Source organism: Coregonus clupeaformis, chromosome 12 (genome assembly GCF_020615455.1).
Source record: "Coregonus clupeaformis isolate EN_2021a chromosome 12, ASM2061545v1, whole genome shotgun sequence".
Classification (NCBI taxonomy): domain Eukaryota; kingdom Metazoa; phylum Chordata; class Actinopteri; order Salmoniformes; family Salmonidae; genus Coregonus; species Coregonus clupeaformis.
The window spans coordinates 61,951,411-61,969,479 of NC_059203.1; the positions used below are offsets into that span (position 1 = coordinate 61,951,411).

Here is an 18,069-nt window from a genome sequence, read left to right on the forward strand (position 1 = left end):
GATCCAGCCATTTCCTTGCGATTCGGACAAGTTCATGCATCTGCGCCCGAGGAGGTTGGTCTGGTTGGAAGGTCCAACTGTGAAAGCGCTGGGCCATACCAAACTTTGTGAGTCCATATCTGCTGAGGATCTCAGACTTCAGGGCATCATAGTCAGTAACCTGGTCAGGGCCCAGGTCCCGGACAGCATTCAGCGATTCCCCGGTTAGAAAGGGGGCTAACAGACCAACCCACTGTTGCTTGGGCCAGGCTTCCCTAGTGGCCGTGGCCTCAAATGCATGCAGGTATGCCTCAATGTCATCGGTAGCTCCCATCTTAGATATAAAGTCACTTGCCTTTATTGGGCGGGTATTTTGGACAACCCTCTGTCTCTGCAACTGCAATTCCTCTGCCTTCAGAAGGTTGGCTTTCTTTTGCTCCTCCAAGAGAGCCACGGTTGCTTGCATCTGGGCTTGCTGGCCAGCAACCAGGGCTTTCAATATGTCCTCCATTTCAGTCGGCGGGGAGCCTACGGCCAACTTGGAAAACTGGGTGATCAAACCTTCGGTATCCTCCTCTGACATGCACTATTAACGCTTGAGCTGCCCGTATTCTCCACCATCTGTGATGTCACGAGAGGCTACACAGCTTTCAGCGGGATTGCTCAAGTAGTGCAAGGAGACAAGGTTCAAACAAAACAAGGATTTTATTAAAGGTCTTGGGAAATTAACGAAAATATAACCAAATTCTGTTCTCTTGTGGCTCTTTAAGGGTTAACAGTTCAGGGATGTCTCTTCCACATCCAAAATCATAGTTCTCACTCGCTCAGTTAACTTTTCCCCAGCCTTACTGTAGTCCACGTTGCAGCTAGTGGCCAACCCAGCAAAAAGTCCTTCCCAATGTCTCTCCCGTAGTTCCACAGGCGAATATATCCAAAGGTGAGTATTTCCCAAAGGGAAGTATCTCCAAATCCTTATATTCCTCATGGAAGTGGACGTGCAGCACTCTTGTCCTCCAGAGAGCCCAGGTTGGAGACTGTGTTACTTCACAACCCACACACCCCCTCAGTGTGTCTCTTCCCTTCCCAAACCTTCAGCTCATCAGCTCCTCATTTGTTTCAGCTGCGTGGGAAGATTGGCCATAGAGGGGTGGAGTTCCCGACCATACCAGCAGATGGAGCCATAGCTGTCTGGGTTTGCAGCCACCTCAGGGGGATGTAACGTCCCTCCAGGACACAGCCTCTCGTGACATCACAATATATATATATATATATATATACATACATACACACACACACACACAAAAGTAGTGGATTCGGCTATTTTAGCCACTCCCGTGGCTGATAGGTGTATAAGATCGAGCACACAGCCATGCAATCTCCATAGACTAAAGAAGAATGGCCTTACTGAAGAGCTTAGTTACTTTCAACGTGGCACCGTCATAGGATGCCACCTTTCCAACAAGTCAGTTCGTAAAATGTCTGCCCTGCTAGAGCTGCCCTGGTCAACTAAGTGCTGATATTGTGAAGAAACATCTAGGAGCAACAACGGGTCAGCCACGAAGTGGTAGGCCACACAAGCTCACAGAAAGGGACCACCAAGTGCTGAAGCATGTAGCGCGTTTTAAAAAATCTGTCCTCGGTTGAAACACTCACTATCGAGTTCCAAACTGCCTCTGGAAGCAAATGTCACCACAATAACTGTTCATCGGGAGCTTCATGAAATGGGTTTCCATGGCTGAGCAGCCGCACACAAGCCTAAGATCACCATGTGCAATGCAAAGTGTCGGCTGGAGTGGTGTAAAGCTCGCCGCAATTGGACTCTGGAGCAGTGGAAACGCATTCTCTGGAGTGATAAATCACGCTTCACCATCTGCCAGTACAACGGACAAATCTGGGTTTGGCGTATGCCAGGAGAACGCTACCTGCCCGAATGCATAGTGCCAACTGTAAAGTTTGGTGGGGGAGGAATAATGGTCTGGGGCTGTTTTTCATGGTTTGGGCTAGGCCCCTTAGCTCCAGTGAAGAGAAATCTTAACGCTACAGCATACACTGACATTCAAGATGATTCTGTGCTTCCAACTTTATGGCAACAGTTTGGGGAAGGCCCTTACCTGTTTCAGCATGACAAGGCCCCCGTGCACAAAGGGAGGTCCATACAGAAACGGTTTGTCGAGATCGGTGTGGAAGAACTTGACTGGCCTGCACAGAGCCCTGACCTCAACCTATCGAACACCTTTGGGATGAATTGGAACGCCGACTGCGAGCCAGGCCTAATCGCCCATCATCAGTGCCCGACCTCACTAATGCTTGTGACTGAATGGAAGCAAGTCCCTGCAGCAATGTTCCAACATCTAGTGTAAAGCCTTCCCAGAATAGTGGAGGCTGTTGTAGTAGCAAAGTGGGACCAACTCCATATTAATACCCATGATTTTGGAATGAGATGTTCGACAAGCAGGTTTCCATATACTTTTGGTCATGTAGTGTATTTCCACACTATGAACTTGGAATAGTAGTGTGAAATTACAAAAATTATAATGCCCTGTTAGGGTAAGAGCTGTTTGAAAAGACCTCTTGAAATTTCTGCCTGCTTTGGTGGGATGGAGTTGTAGACTGCCTGGTGAGTGGCGCAGTGAGTGGAACTCCTGAGTGGCGCAGTGGTCTAAGGAACTGCATCGCAGTGCTAACTGTGCCACTAGAGATTCTGGTTCGAATCCAGGCTCTGTCGCAGCCGGCCGCGACCGGGAGACTCATGGGCGGCGCACAATTGGCCCAGCGTCGTCCAGGGTAGGGGAGGGAATGGCCGGCAGGGATGTAGCTCAGTTGATAGAGCATGGTGTTTGCAACGCCAGGGTTGTGGGTTCGATTCCCACGGGGGGCCAGTATAAACAAATATGTATTCACTAACTGTAAGTCGCTCTGGATAAGAGCGTCTGCTAAATGACTAAAATGTAAAATGTAAATGTAATGGTGACATCACCAGGCGGTAAATTAGTTAATACTCCAAACCTTCCTGCCAATAACAACAAGTTCTCAGATTTCCCTTCCCCACTCAGACAACTCACAGACAGTCCTAGCAAAATTATTGCTCGAGAAATTGCTCTTTGCTAAGAAGCTATTTTTGTTTATTTTCGACAATTTTCATTGAAAACAATCAAAGTATGGTTCTTAATTGTAAAAACGGCTGCATTGGACCTTTAACTTCAGGCAGGAAAAACAAACACCAGAATGTGACTTGCCAGCTAGACTAAGAGGAGGCCTTTTCTTAATTTCCTACGCCTGCCTGGTCCACTCACAATCAGCCAGTTAGTCAATCAGTCAGTCAGTGAGACAGTCAGTCGGTAAAAAAACAGTTATCTTACAACAGTAGTTCTGTAGCCATCTATCTGCACACACACATACAGTCTGTAGTGCTCCTTCCCCACCCCGCCCCCTTCCATCCCTTCTCCTTTTTTTATTTCACCTTTATTTAACCAGGTAAGCCAGTTGAGAACAAGTTCACATTTACAACTGCGACCTGGCCAAGATAAAGCAAAGCAGTGCAATAAAAACAACAACACAGAGTTACATATGGGGTAAAACAAAACAAAGTCAAAAATACAACAGAAAATATATATACAGTGTGTGCAAATGTAGCAAGTTATGGAGGTAAGGCAATAAACAGGCTATAGTGCAAAATAATTACAATTAGTATTAACACTGGAATGATAGATGTGCAAGAGATGATGTGCAAATAGATACACTGGGGTGCAAATGAGCAAAATAAATAACAATATAGGGATGAGGTAGTCGGGTGGGCTAATTTCAGATGGGCTGTGTACAGGTGCAGTGATCGGTAAGGTGCTCTGACAACTGATGCTTAAAGTTAGTGAGGGAGATAAGAGTCTCCAGCTTCAGAGATTTTTGCATTTCGTTCCAGTCATTGGCAGCAGAGAACTGGAAGGAATGGCGGCCAAAGAAGGTGTTGGCTTTGGGGATGACCAGTGAGATATACCTGCTGGAGCGTATACTACGGGTGGGTGTTGCTATGGTGACCAATGAGCTAAGATAAGGCAGGGATTTGCCTAGCAGTGATTTATAGATGGCCTGGAGCCAGTGGGTTTGACGATGAACATGTAATGAGGACCAGCCAACAAGAGCGTACAGGTCACAGAAGAAGAGTGTACGGTGGGTACGGTGGTAATTCGAAATGGTCGGTGATCTGTTTGTTAACTTGGCTTTCAAAAACTTTCGAAAGGCAGGGCAGGATGGATATAGGTCTGTAAAAGTTTGGATCTAGAGTGTCACCACCTTTGAAGAGGGGGATGACCGCGGCAGCTTTCCAATCTCTGGGGGATCTCAGACGTTACGAAAGAGAGGTTGAACAGGCTAGTAATAGGGGTTGCGACAATTTTGGCGGCTAGTTTTAGAAAGGGTCCAGATTGTCTAGCCCAGCTGATTTGTAGGGGTCCAGATTGTGCAGCTCTTTCAGAACATCAGCTGTCTGAATTTGTGTGAAGGAGAAGCGGAGGGGGCATGGGCAAGTTGCAGCGGAGGGTGCAGAGCTGTTGGCCGGGGTAGTGGTAGCCAGGTGGAACGCATGGCCAGCCGTAGCAAAATGCTTGTTGAAATTCTCGATGATTGTAGATTTATCGGTGGTGATAGTGTTTCCTAGCCTATGTGCAGTGGGCAGCTGGGAGGAAGTGCTCTTATTCTCCATGGACTTTAGTGTCCCAAAACTTTTTGGAGTTAGTGCTACAGGATGCAAATGTCTGTTTGAAAAAGTTAGCCTTTGCTTTCCTAACTGCTTGTAGGATGGCCGGGGTGTCAAGCATATAATAATAATAATAATATGCCATTTAGCAGACGCTTTTATCCAAAGCGACTTACAGTCGTGCGTGCATACATTTTTTTGTGTATGGGTGGTCCCGGGGATCGAACCCACTACCTTGGCGTTACAAGCGCCGTGCTCTACCAGCTGAGCTACAGAGGACCACTATATCCCAGTTTAGGTCACCAAGCAGTACAAACTCTGAGGATAAATGGGGGGCAATCAATTCACATATGGTGTCCAGGGCACAGCTGGGGGCTGAGGGGGGTCTGTAGCAAGCGGCAACAGTGAGAGACTTATTTCTGGAAAGGTGGATTTTTAGAAGTAGAAGCTCAAACTGTTTGGGCACAGACCTGGATAGTATGATAGAGCTCTGCAGGCTCTCTCTACAGTAGATTGCAACTCCACCCCCTTTGGCAGTTCTATCTAGACGGAAAATGTTGTAGTTGGGGATGGACATTTCTGAATTTTTGGTGGCCTTCCTAAGCCAGGATTCAGACACTGCTAGAACGTCAGGGTTGGCGGAGTGTGCTAACGCAGTGAATAACTCAAACTTAGGGAGGAGGCTTCTGATATTAACATGCAAGAAACCAAGGCTTTTACGGTTACAGAAGTCAACAAATGATAGCGCCTGGGGAGTAGGAGTGATACTGGGGGCTGCAGGGCCTGAGTTAGCCTCTACATCACCAGAGGAACAGAGGAGGACTAGAATAAGGATACGGCTAAAGGCTTTAAGAACTGGTCTTCTAGTGCGTTGGGTACAGAGAATAAAGGGGGCAGATTTCCGGGCGATGTAGAAAAGATTCAGGGCATTATGTAGAGACAAGGATATGAGTACAGTGGAGGTAAACCTAAGCGTTGGGTAACAATGAAAGAGATGGCATCACTGGAGGCACCGATTGAGTCGGTCTCCGCGTATATGGGGGGTGGGACAAAGGAGCTATCTAAGGCAGGTTTAGCTGGGCTGGGGGATCTACAGTGAAATAGTACAATGACAAATAACCGAAACAGCAATAAGCAAACCATATTGACATGGGAGAGAGGCATAAAGCAATCACAGGTGTAATTTGAGAGAGCTAAGACAACAGCTGGTAATGGCGACACAGTTTGGGCTGAGGCTAAACATAAACAGGATGCAGTACCGTAAAAAGGAACAGTCCAGCAGGCATCAGCTGTATAGCTGAGTTATCATAAGGTCCGGTGAACAGCAATAGGATAGTTCGGAGGTAGTTCGGGGGCTGCTAAAGCACTAGCGAGCAAGAGGCCACGGCTAGCGTGTGCTAGCGGGCCGGGGCTAGCAGATAGAATCTTCGTGGTCGACGTCGTAACGGGAAGCCTGTTGTAACCACATCAGACGATTTCGGCAGCAGACCAGTCGTGTTGGATCGGCGGGGCTCCGTGTCAACACTAGGTGGTCCCGTCCGGTTGACAGAGAGGTAGATAGCCAGGAGATGGGCCTGGCTCATCTCATGGGCCTGGCTCAAAGCTAGCTCAGGCTGATTAGCCAAACCACAACGGTAATTTTGTTGCAGCTAGCTGGTAGCGATGAATCCGGTGTTAAAAGTCCAGTGATTCAGTGATTCCGGCAGAAAAACTGATATGTTCTGGGTCGATAACGCGCTGTGCAGACAGTGCAGACTGGCCGAATAATAGTCCAGGCTTGAGCTGGCTGGTAGGTGGTGCAGGCCACGGACAATGGTGAAAAAACGCTAACGGTAGCTAATAGCAAGTAGCTAGTTAGCTGGCTACTCCCGTCCGGTAGACCGAGAGGTAGATTGCCAGGATATGGGCCTGGCTCTAGGCTATTCGAGGCTAACTGGTGCTTGCATCGGGGGCAGTGGTGATTAGCCAAACAGCAACATCCATTCGGTTGCGGCTAGCTAGCTGCGATCCGGTGATTAATGTCCAGTGATTAAATTATTCCGGCAGAAAAATGCAATGTTCTGGGTGAAATACCGCTAAATGTGGCTAATAGCAAGTAGCTAGTTAGCTGGCTAGCTAGTTTCAACTGGAGATTCTAGATAAAAGGTAAGTCAATAATAGAATCCGTTCCACATTGAGTGAGGCGGGTTGCAGGAAAGTATATTTTGTAGAAGGATGAAAAGTCTGATAGGGAAAACAGGGTATTTACAGGCTATTTACAGACACACGACTGCACTGCTACGCCATCTTGGATTCAAATCATGTCCTAACTAACTCTCTCTCATTGCTGGGGGCTCTCTGCAGTCCAACACACACACACACTCACACACACACACACTCACTCACTACAGGAAGAAATAGATTACATAATGAGCAGGAGCAGCGGCTATGCAGACAGAGCGAGAGCGGAAAATGGAGCAGAGAATTACAGTGTGTTAGAAAAACACTGCAGTAACATACAGTCCATTGCCCTGGATAATACAACTGGAACTGACTGGTCTTCCCTTTATAAATCTGTAGGACAATGGTTACGATTGGGAGGCAGGGAATAATCTAGATCAGGGGTTCCCAACCTAGGGGTCAAGGCCCCATAGGGGGTGTCAACATTTGGTGGAAGGGCGGGCCGGGGCTAGCAGATGGAATCTTCGTGGTCGACGTCGTAAAAGGAAGCCTGTTGTAACCACATCAGACGATTTCGTCGGCAGACCAGTCGTGTTGCATCGGCGGGGCTCCATGTCAACACTAGGTGGTCCCGTCCGGTTGACAGAGAGGTAGATAGCCGGGAGATGGGCCTGGCTCATCTCATGGGCCTGGCTCAAAGCTAGCTCAGGCTGATTAGCGGTTTTGGAGCAGTAGCTTCTTCCTTGCTAAGCGGCCTTTCAGGTTATGTCGATATAGGACTCGTTTCACTGTGGATATAGATCATTTCTACCCGTTTCCTCCAGCATCTTCACAGGGTCCTTTGCTGTTGTTCTGGGATTGATTTGCACTTTTCGCACCTAAGTACATTCATCTCTAAGAGACAGAACGGGACTCCTCCTGAGCTGTATGACCGCTGCGTGGTGTTTATACTTGCGTACTATTGTTTGTACAGATGAACGTGGTACCTTCAGTTTGGAAAGTGCTCCCAAGGATGAACCAGACTTGTGGAGGTCTATAATTTTTTTTCTGAGGTCTTGGCTGATTTCTTTTGATTTTCCCATGATGTCAAGCAAAGAGGCACTGAGTTTGAAGGTAGTCCTTGAAATACATCCACAGGTACACCTCCAATTGACTCAAATGATGTCAATTAGCCTATCAGAAGCTTCTAAAGCCATGACATCATTTTCTTGAATTTTCCAAGCTGTTTAAAGCCACAGTCAACTTAGTGTATGTAAACCTCTGACCCACTGAAATTGTGATACAGTGAATTATAAGTGAAATAATCTGTCTGTAAACAATTGTTGGTAAAATTACTTGTGTCTTGCACAAAGTATTATTAACAAGAAATTTTTGGAGTGGTTGAAAAAACGAGTTTTAATGACTCCAACCTAAGTGTATGTAAACTTCCGACTTAAACTGTATACTGAGATCATGTGATACTTAAAGTCCACCTATGTGCAATCTAACTAATTATGTGACTTATGAAGGTAATTGGTTGCACCAGATCATATTTAGGGGCTTCATAGCAAAGGGGGTGAATACATTTTCATTCAATTCATTTTTTAGCATTTCTTGAAACAAGTTATTTTCACCAATTTGGACTATTTTGTGTATGTCCATTACATGAAATCCAAATAAAAATCAATTTAAATTACAGGTTGTAATGCAACAAAATAGGAAAAACTCTAAGGGGGATGAATACTTTTGCAAGGCACTGTATATAACTTTTGGTACAATTCACATTTGTTTTTACCTATTTAAAATTACGCATAAATCCACAATGCTTTAGGCTAGAAATTAGCGGAAAATGCTAGAGGAAGAGGCGACTGATGCACAAGGGAATATGTTTGGTTTGTCTCCATGACATTCAGAATCTGAGCTACGAACTTCTAAAGTTCAGGAGAAATTGGACAATGCTTGGGAAGTAATCTTATACAATGTGTGACAGTCGCTATCAATTGATCTATTCTCTTTCTGTAATATGTATTATTTTATAGAAAACAAAACATTTAGTTGCGGAATAACATTTGGGGAAATCGGGTCTAGAATTTATTTTCCTTATCCATTATTATTAAAAGTGAAATATGCAGAAATCGCTCTGCCATATCATGGTTGCTAAAATTCTAATATATTGCCTAATTTCAGTTTGTGACAAAAGAAGCAGTGTAGAGAATCATTGTACCATCTAAACCACTGAAATATATTTTCAATAAACTAAAATATTGTATTTTCAGCCGTTTGAAGCTGGTGTACAAACCGAAAGTTAGACGCAAAAAAACAAACTTAAGCATGGGAAGCATAGAAATAGCGCACATAGAACAGATATAGCGATTCTTAGACTTGCTTTCAATGACAATGACAGATCTATAACTCATATTTCTATGTAAATTCGGTCAGGTTGCCCAAAAAGTTACATATTGCAGCTTTAGAGTTGTTAAACTATGTAGAATTGCATGAAATGAGCTTTCAAAACAACAGCATTTTCTTAGGTCCCTCTAATTAAACAAATTCAAGCTGGTGGAGTATTTAATATAGGCTCTCAATAAACAACGGGGAGAGGGGTGAAAAAAAAGAAAGAGCGAGCAAGGGAAATAATCATGATATCATTCTGCCAGGTAGGCATAGGCCACTTTGTGGAAAGATCCACCCATTTAATGTTTTCATATGACGCACAACGCATCATACCGGCTTTATTTCTGCCTGCTTGAACGGTGAATACCTATTTAAATTAATATGTTATAAACAACTTACAGAATGCAAGAGAACAATGTAGACCTGTGGAGTGATGTCAGTCAACATCTGCAGCGTAATAAAAAATGAATGGAGTCATCAATAAGTCAGCTGTGCTGCACACACACAGAGATCAGGGATTGACATTAACTTTTTTTGCTTGTCTGAAAGTGAAGTCACTTGCCCCCCCCCAACAGCAAGGAAGGTTTTGTTTTCTGTCTTATAATGCTTTGCTCAACTTTAGGGTTTGTTCAAATTTCTCATTTGATTTGTATATCTTGCTATTGTTTCTTTAATCTATCCCATATTTTTGGGTTATTCAAAAACAACTTAAAACTTTGAGATAGCCGAGAACGCCTATTAGATTCATTCATTGATTGATCATGAAATAGCGCGGCAGCAGAAATCTAGCATGCATTAAACTGAAAGAGTGGCTTAATAGGCCAAGTCATATTCATATCAAATGGAGAGAAAATAGAACATTTGGGCTTCTTTAACAATAAGACACCAGAGTGTCCGCTTTAAAAATAGACGTTGGCTATTGGCCCAGATCATCTGACATTTTAGAGAAAAAATAATAATATTCTGACCTGATATTTTGCGCTGCTTTGGTGAGACTCTTCGCTGTCTACATTGTTCTCTTGCTTTCTGTAAATATAACATTTATTGAAATAGGCTATAGCAAATAGGAATATAGGCAATTTACTCATGTCAACCATGCACTGCCCTGCTGTGCGCTACCGGATCCAATTCTGATCGGAGTAATTGATAGTGATTTTTAAACTTGTCCATTCGGACAACTGAAATCTATATTCTGGTTGTCTGACTTTTTTTTTTTTATTGCCCCGGACAAGTCTTATTGTCGAGCCCTTCACACACACACAGCGTCGATCTGCCACTCACTTGCACCGCAGGCCGGTGGCCAGCTTGACAATGGCGGAGTTGAGAGAGACGATCCAGTTGAGGAGCCACATGGCCCAGAGGCAGGAGGAGGCTCGGCGAGGCTAACCCAGGAACGGTGCTCTGATCTGGGGCTCGCTACACCACTCCCCTCTCCGGCTCTCCTCTGTACCACACCAGAACTGAACACACAGCGCAACTAATGCTAGTGAGCTACTGAGGCAGGAGAGAAAGCGTAAGTGAGCGAGGAAGAAAGAGAGAAGGGAGGGTGTGGAGGGATGAAGACTGGAAATAGAGAAGAGGGAGGGAAGGAGAGATGAGAGCAGGACTATGAGACAGGAGAAGGGAAGGAAAGTGCGTGAGAGCGCTGCAGGGGAAGTAAAAAACTGGAAGATTCTTCCCCAGTGTTGTGTAGATTGAGACTGGCACTGTTAGGCCATCTTAGGACAACCAAACACAGAGCCGGAGGACTGGAAGTGTGTATGTGTGTCTGGGTTTCCTTTAGCCTGTAATTTAAAGCGCTGATAAATAAAATTGCAGCTGGCCAAATTGTCCAAGAGAATAAATAAAATCCCATTGCGAAATAATGCTTTTGTGCCTATTCATTGATAGAAATACCAGTCGATGTAATTCCTTTGACCGGTCATGCTTATCGGTCTATTAGGTTAATTTGCATAATTTTGTGGAACGAAATTGGCGCTTGTGTATATTCGCTCTGTATCTTACACAGCATACAGATAGAGCCTTTGAGCAGAAAAACTGTCAGACAGCACGAGAGCTGCTGCTACAGCTCCTCAAACAGCTCTTTCGTTGCTGCTGAAGTGGAATGTGCTTTTATTAGCCCAATCATTGTAACAATTCTAAATGTTAAAAACTGTTTTGATGGCCACGATTAAAAAAGAGCAACTATTTTTATTTCTCAAATGGTAATTGAAGCACGCTTCCCATTCAACATTCAAATGCATAGGCAACAGAAGGCAGGCTTCACTTTGCAATGAGCTGGAGGCAGTATGCATTTTGAAAACATATACTTATTTATTTGAAACATGAACGTTTCACTACGTATTATGGAGGCATGTCTTACTTTGCTTCCAAGTAGCCTAGCCAAAATCCAACCATATCCGGAGGTAATTATTGAATAAAGACTTCCATATTGGTTTTCAAATCAACTTTCTTTCATTGTCCAGTAGATTGATGAGGAAAAACATTTATTTAAATCGATTTTAGAATAAGGCTGTAACGTAACAAAATGTGGAAAAAGTGAAGGGGTCTGAATGCCAAGAGTGTGCAAAGCTGTCATCAAGGCAAAGGGTGGCTACTTTGAAGATTCTCAAATATATTTTGATTTGTTTAACACTTTTTTGGTTACTACATGATTCCATATGTGTTATTTCATTGTTTTTATGTTTTCACTATTATTCTACAATGTAGAAAATAGTAAAAATAAAGAAAAACCCTTGAATGAGTAGGTGTGTCCAAACTTTTTGACTGGTACTGTATATATATACACACTACAGTTCAAAAGTTAGGGGTCACTTTGTCCATTAAAATAACATCAAATTGATCAGAAATACAATGTAGACATTGTTAATGTTGTAAATGGCTATCGTAGCTGGAAACGGCTGATCTTTAATGGAATATCTACATAGGTGTACAGAGGCCCATTATCAGTGTTCCAATGGCACGTTGTGTTTGCTAATCCAAGTTTATCATTTTGAAAGGCTAATTGATCATTAGAAAACCCTTTTGCAATTATGCTTGCACAGCTGAAAACTGTTGTGCTGATTAAAGAAGCAATAAAACTGGCCTTCTTGAGACCAGTTGAGTATCTGGAGCATCAGCAAATTGTAGGTTCGATTACAGGCTCAAAATGGCCAGAAACAAAGAACTTTCTTCTGAAACTCGTCAGTCTATTCTTGTTCTGAGAAATGATGGCTATTCCATGCAAAAAATTGCCAAGACACTGAAGATCTCGTACAACGCTGCGTACTACTCCCTTCACAGAACAGTGCAAACTGGCTCTAACCAGAATAGAAAGAGGAGTGGGCGGCCCCGGTGCACAACTGAGCAAGAGGACAAATACAATAGTGTCTAGTTTGAGAAACAGGCGCCTCACAGGTCCTCAACTGGCAGCTTCATTAAAAACCTTCTAGGCAGAGTTGCAAAGAAAAAGCCATATCTCAGACTTACCAATAAAAAGAAAAGATTAAGATGGGCAGTCTGAGATATGGCTTTTTCTTTGCAACTCAGCCTAGAAGGTCAGTATCCCAGAGTCACCTCTTCACTGTTGACGTTGAGACTGGTGTTTTGCGGGTACTATTTAATGAAGCTGCCAGTTGAGGACCAGTGAGGCCGCCCCTGAGGTAGTGAAGGAAGCCCCTTGACACTATTGAGATGCAGCCCTGGCCAAAACAATGGCATCAGGGCAACTTTCACTTCACATGTCAGTTATGTGAATGAGTCAACCACACACACCAGGATAAGGAATGCACTGAACGGACGACAGCAAAATTATGATTCTGTAGCATAATGAAAACCTAGTAACACCAGCCACCAACTGAAAGACTCCAATCAGACATATCTAACTGATAGCCAGGATCTAATGTTCATGGCAGTCGTGCACTGCCCAGACTGTAAAGTAAATCTGGTCATGCAGAGGAGCACTCTCTCGACAGTCCAAATGACTAACTAATAAAAGTTACTAGGTACTCACTTTTTGCCTGGTTTTTTCGTCTTTGTCCTTTTCTTCCTCGCCTGGAGTGCAATAACTGTCACGGGGTAGATGACAAAATAACATTATACTCATTTAACGTTAATTTGGCAGACTTTTTCATAACAGTCAGTACTAACGTTAACTAACATGTTGTGTATCAAGCTAACGTTAGCTAGCTAATATAATATTGGTAACTAGTTTTAGCGTAAACACCAGTGAGGCTTTTTACATAGTGAAAATGAGGGCTACAAAGTGGCTGCACACAAAGTTGCAATATGGAACTAGCTAGCCAGATAACGTTAACTGCTAAGATCTGCTAAATGACTAAAATGTAATGTAAATGTAAGATAGCTAGCGAACAGGTGTTAAATGCTGAAATGGCCGGACTTAGTTAGGGTTAGTTAGCTACAAAATACAGGTATGTTTCTCACACGTGGGTTTTGTTTATTCAATTGCACAAACGAGTTTAATAATTAATCTGTTGATAAAATAATATCAGGATTATGTAGCTGTGACAATTCGAAGTTTATTTGGGCGCGTGCACTCAAGCGCTGTGAACATTTGCACCGCTAACTAGTGACGTTAGCTAGCAAGCTTTACAGCTCATGTTAGCTAGCATTTCGTGCCTAGCTAGCTACAACGCGTGGTTCGCTATTGGCTAGTTCCACAAAAACTAACACGGCCTTGACAATTCCTTCAATAACAGTAATATGTCCAAAAATGTTGGAGCATTTATGTGCGCATTCACTGATAATATTAATTTATAATCCTTATTCTTTAGGCCGATTACCTTTTCTTTCCATACTGTAAACGGGCCGGGGATGGAGTTCAAGCTGGAGTTGAGAGATATGTTTTCAGTGTAGTAGTCAGAGCGCAGGCGTCCCTTGGTCATTGCAAATATGGATTCTTGGGACGTCCATAACCTTAACCTGTGTCAGAGTATGTGAGCGGAGTTGAGCGCCTACCGCTGCAGGCTCACAGGGGGAAAAAACTGCCGCTCCATTCATTAAAATCATAACTTAACCAACACCAATCTATTTTTGTGACTACCAGGACCTCCTTGGGGGACATTTACATTTTTTGTCATTTAGCAGACGCTCTTATCCAGAGCGACTTACAGTTAGTGAATACATATTTTTTTTATACTGGCCCCCCGTGGGAATCGAACCCACAACCCTGGCGTTGCAAACGCCATGCTCTATCAACTGAGCTACATCCCTGCCGGCCATTCCCTCCCCTACCCTGGACGGCGCTGGGCCAATTGTGCGCCGCCCATGAGTCTCCCGGTCGCGGCGGCGACAGAGCCTGGAGGTCCCAAGGATTCTTGATAACACGGTTCGGCGTCCCCTTCCAGGGAAAACTTCACATACTTTCCCTCTTGACCACAGCCACAGGTGGTTGAGCCCCACCTTTTTAGCAAAAACAAAACATTTTTTTTTTGGCGGGGGTTGCCTGTTTTGCATGTTATTTTGGCATTAATACCTGTAACATATCAGTTTGCAAACAATGTAATTTTTTAAAAATATAATAATTGAGTTAATAAAGCCTCCATACAAACATGGTCTCTTTTTTGCTTTCTTGAGTAAGGCAGCTCCAAAATGCAGGTGTTTCAGCCTAGTTCAGTGCTTTCTGTGGTGGTGGGGCAGCCAGCGGAAAATAAGGAGCGTAGGGGTTGGTAATGTTCTCTAGTTGAGCCGTGATTGGCTCAGTGTTCTGTCACTCATGGGGATACTACATCACTACTAAATCTAAGGGTAGAGCTCGAAAATTCAAGCCTCTTGGGTGCTGCCAACTACATCAATACTAAATCTAAGGGTAGAGCTCGAAAATTCAAGCCCCTTGGGTGCTGCCATAGAGTTAAAGTGCCCATCCAAGAAGGCTCAAGGTCATTGGCCACAGATAAAATGAGGTCAAATCACGTTATATCTACAGTAGCTTTGATTGGGCTGATCATGTCAACATCATACTTTCAAAATCTTAGCTAGCAGTCATCATCATGAATCAAGTCGACAATCTTCTGGCAAATCCTTTTTAATCCTTGTCATATGAAGAGAAATTATAGATAAACGTATCAGTGCTCATCGGCCATTGGACATAAACATTACACAACAAGTTGGAAATCGCAAATTCAACAATGAGTGGTTTAGAAAGAATCAGTGGCAAACTGCAAGCATTTCAAAGCAATCACTAGCCTGCTATTCAGTGCAGTGGGTGTGTGGTCCAAATTCTGGGTTTGGAAAATGGGTTTGGAAAAAAGCTTTTCCAAGCTTAAAATTATAAACATTCAACATTGGCCATGCTGTCAATCCAGCATGATTTCTGCCGCGCTCAAAACAACTGTTAACTCGGAACTGGGAAATCTGACTTCAGTGAGTTCAAGACAACTGGGAACTCGGGGAAAAAACGAGCTCCGACTGGGAAAATACGTTTTGAACGGTCATCCAACTCTGAATTATAAGTCGGGAATTCGGGCCTCTTTCTAGAGCTACGACCTGAAGATCACTGACGTCATCATGATTCAACCTTGTTTTTTTTCAGAGTTCCCAGTTGTCTTGAAAGCACCATAAATCCAGAGAATGCCAGATTTTGATGACAAAATTTGCCCACAAAGGACCGCCGCACCACCTTCCTGTTCAAGTGAGCACAGCACAACAAGGTGAGTCCAAAAATGTATTGTATGCTGCTGCATAAATGATGTGATATGCCAGGGATATATGTATACTGTAGCTAAGAAAGTAATACTAATTGTATGTTGTGTAGTAAGCTGTTAGTAGCCCATGTGCCTCACCCTAATAATTTGGTCTATTTTCCCCTCTTAATTTCGCCTACTGTTCTGACTTGGTGGTGCACATGTAGCATATAACCTGTTTTAGAGAAATGTTATCATCGAAAATTGTAAGAGCTTTCATTATTTGCTTATATGCCCCCTTTATTTATCCTACGGTTCTGACTTGGTGTACAGGGAGAACACTGTAAGAACGGCCCATGTTCTGAATTCTGTCTATGTACATTTCAAAAGTGCTGAACAAATAGTTATATTGACCATGTCTGTCCTAGCTCGCTCATTAATATCTTTATCGAAATTACGGATTGCCTCTTATCCGCTCGTCGTCCCCTTATGCCATAGTTTGTACATCTCAAATGTCAGTAGAAACCACATTTGTTTAAGCAAGCCAGCCATATCAGCCATGTTTTTTTAAAGGCAGTAAATGTGGCGGAATTAACTGTTTCGCTGCCATACAAGGCTCCGCTGATAGCCAGGTGTAGCAGTGGTAAGGTGTTGGGACAGCTTTATGTAGGCCCTAACAGATTGTGGGCACCGTTTGTCACCGTTATTATAGTGCAATTAATGTATTGTTTAGTGGCTTTGCTGGCATGCATCCCCACATTTTTTGGGGGGTTTGCCACACCAAGATTTATAATATAATAATATGCCATTTAGCAGACGCTTTTATCCAAAGCGACTTACAGTCATGCGTGCATACATTTTTGTGTATGAGTGGTCCCAGGGATCGAACCCACTACCCTGGCGTTACAAGTGCCGTGCTCTACCAGCTGAGCTACAGAGGACCACATTTACATGCTAAAATCGCCACTGGTTACTGTCTGTGTCCCTTTGGTAGGCCTAAATGAAACAAAATGATAATTCATGCTACAATTTATGCCTCTTAGAAAACAAATATGTTTACGGATCATATTGAAAAATGATTATATTGAATCTTATTAATTGAATAAACAGTAGTCCTGGTTCACTTGCCCCAAAAATCCATCATCATTAATCATGCAGATGTGGCCTAGGCCAAATCTAGGCCCACTTTATTGATAATAGTAGTTTGTCATGCATTTAATCGATTAGTACCTTTTCCAGAACTTCATGTAGGTTGGATGGATGCTGCACTGTCAAGAGGCAATGTCCAACCCAACACCAGTGTAGTCCCGTGTAGCTCAGTTGGTAGAGCATGGCGTTTGCAACGCCAGGGTTGTGGGTTCGTTTCCCACGGGGGACCAGTATGAAAAAAAAAATGTATGCACTCACTAACTGTAAGTCGCTCTGGATAAGAGCGTCTGCTAAATGACTAAAATGTCAAATGTAAATGTAGTGGTTCCACCTAGTGGTAGCAGTATGCACAGACACCATACCTGGGGCGTATTCATTACGCCGATTCTGTTGCAAACATTTCTTAAACGGAAGCAAATGAAAAGGGGAGGGACCTACCTGAATTTGTCCAATATAAACTTTTTTTCCAACGTTTTAGTTGGAAAACAAAACGTTTTACAACTGTTTTGACTAATGATTACACCCCTGATCATTGGTACAGTAGAATCAAACCAAAGTTGATTGGTTCTGTACACAGTTTTTCAGATATTGTCGCAGATGCAGCAAAATGCTTATGTTTCTATTTCCAACAATGCAGCAATATTTATCAATACAATAACAATACACACATAATAACAATAAAAAATAACAACAAATTAAATGTGCAATATGCAGAAACCATTCCGCCACCTCCTGGTTGCCAAAATTCGAATAGTTAGCCTAATTTCAGTTTATGTGACAAAACAAGCAAGTGTAGGGAATCATTTTACATTTGCGTCATTTAGCAGACACTCTTATCCAGAGCGACTTATAGGAGCAATTAGGGTTAAGTGCCTTGCTCAAGGGCACATAGACAGATCTTTCACCCAGTTGGCTCAGGGATTCGAACCAGCGACCTTTCAGTACTATTCTACGGGACTGTTTCACTAGCACAGACTGGAATATGTTCCGGGATCAATCTGAAGGGATTGAGGAGTACGTCCGTACATATCCCAACCAGATGCCATGGATTACAGGCAACATCCACATTGAGCTAAAGGCTAGAGCTGCCGCTTTCAA

General features: G+C 43.4%; 1 protein-coding gene across 2 annotated transcripts in view; it reads right to left on the reverse strand.

Annotated features, from left to right (window-relative positions):
• Positions 1-14,194, reverse strand: part of LOC121578332 (SRSF protein kinase 1) — a 71,636-nt gene extending 57,442 nt beyond the window's left edge. The window contains exons 1-2 of one of the 2 annotated variants that reach the window (XM_041892646.2): positions 13,984-14,194; positions 13,194-13,248 (exon numbers count right to left, since the gene is read on the reverse strand). In XM_041892646.2, coding sequence (XP_041748580.2) covers positions 13,194-13,248; positions 13,984-13,996 — 68 coding nt within the window. In that variant the 5' untranslated portion in view covers positions 13,997-14,194. The remainder of the gene's footprint in view (positions 1-13,193; positions 13,249-13,983) is intronic. The other variant, XM_041892644.2, reaches the window with a different exon arrangement.
• Positions 14,195-18,069: the final 3,875 nt, after the last annotated feature.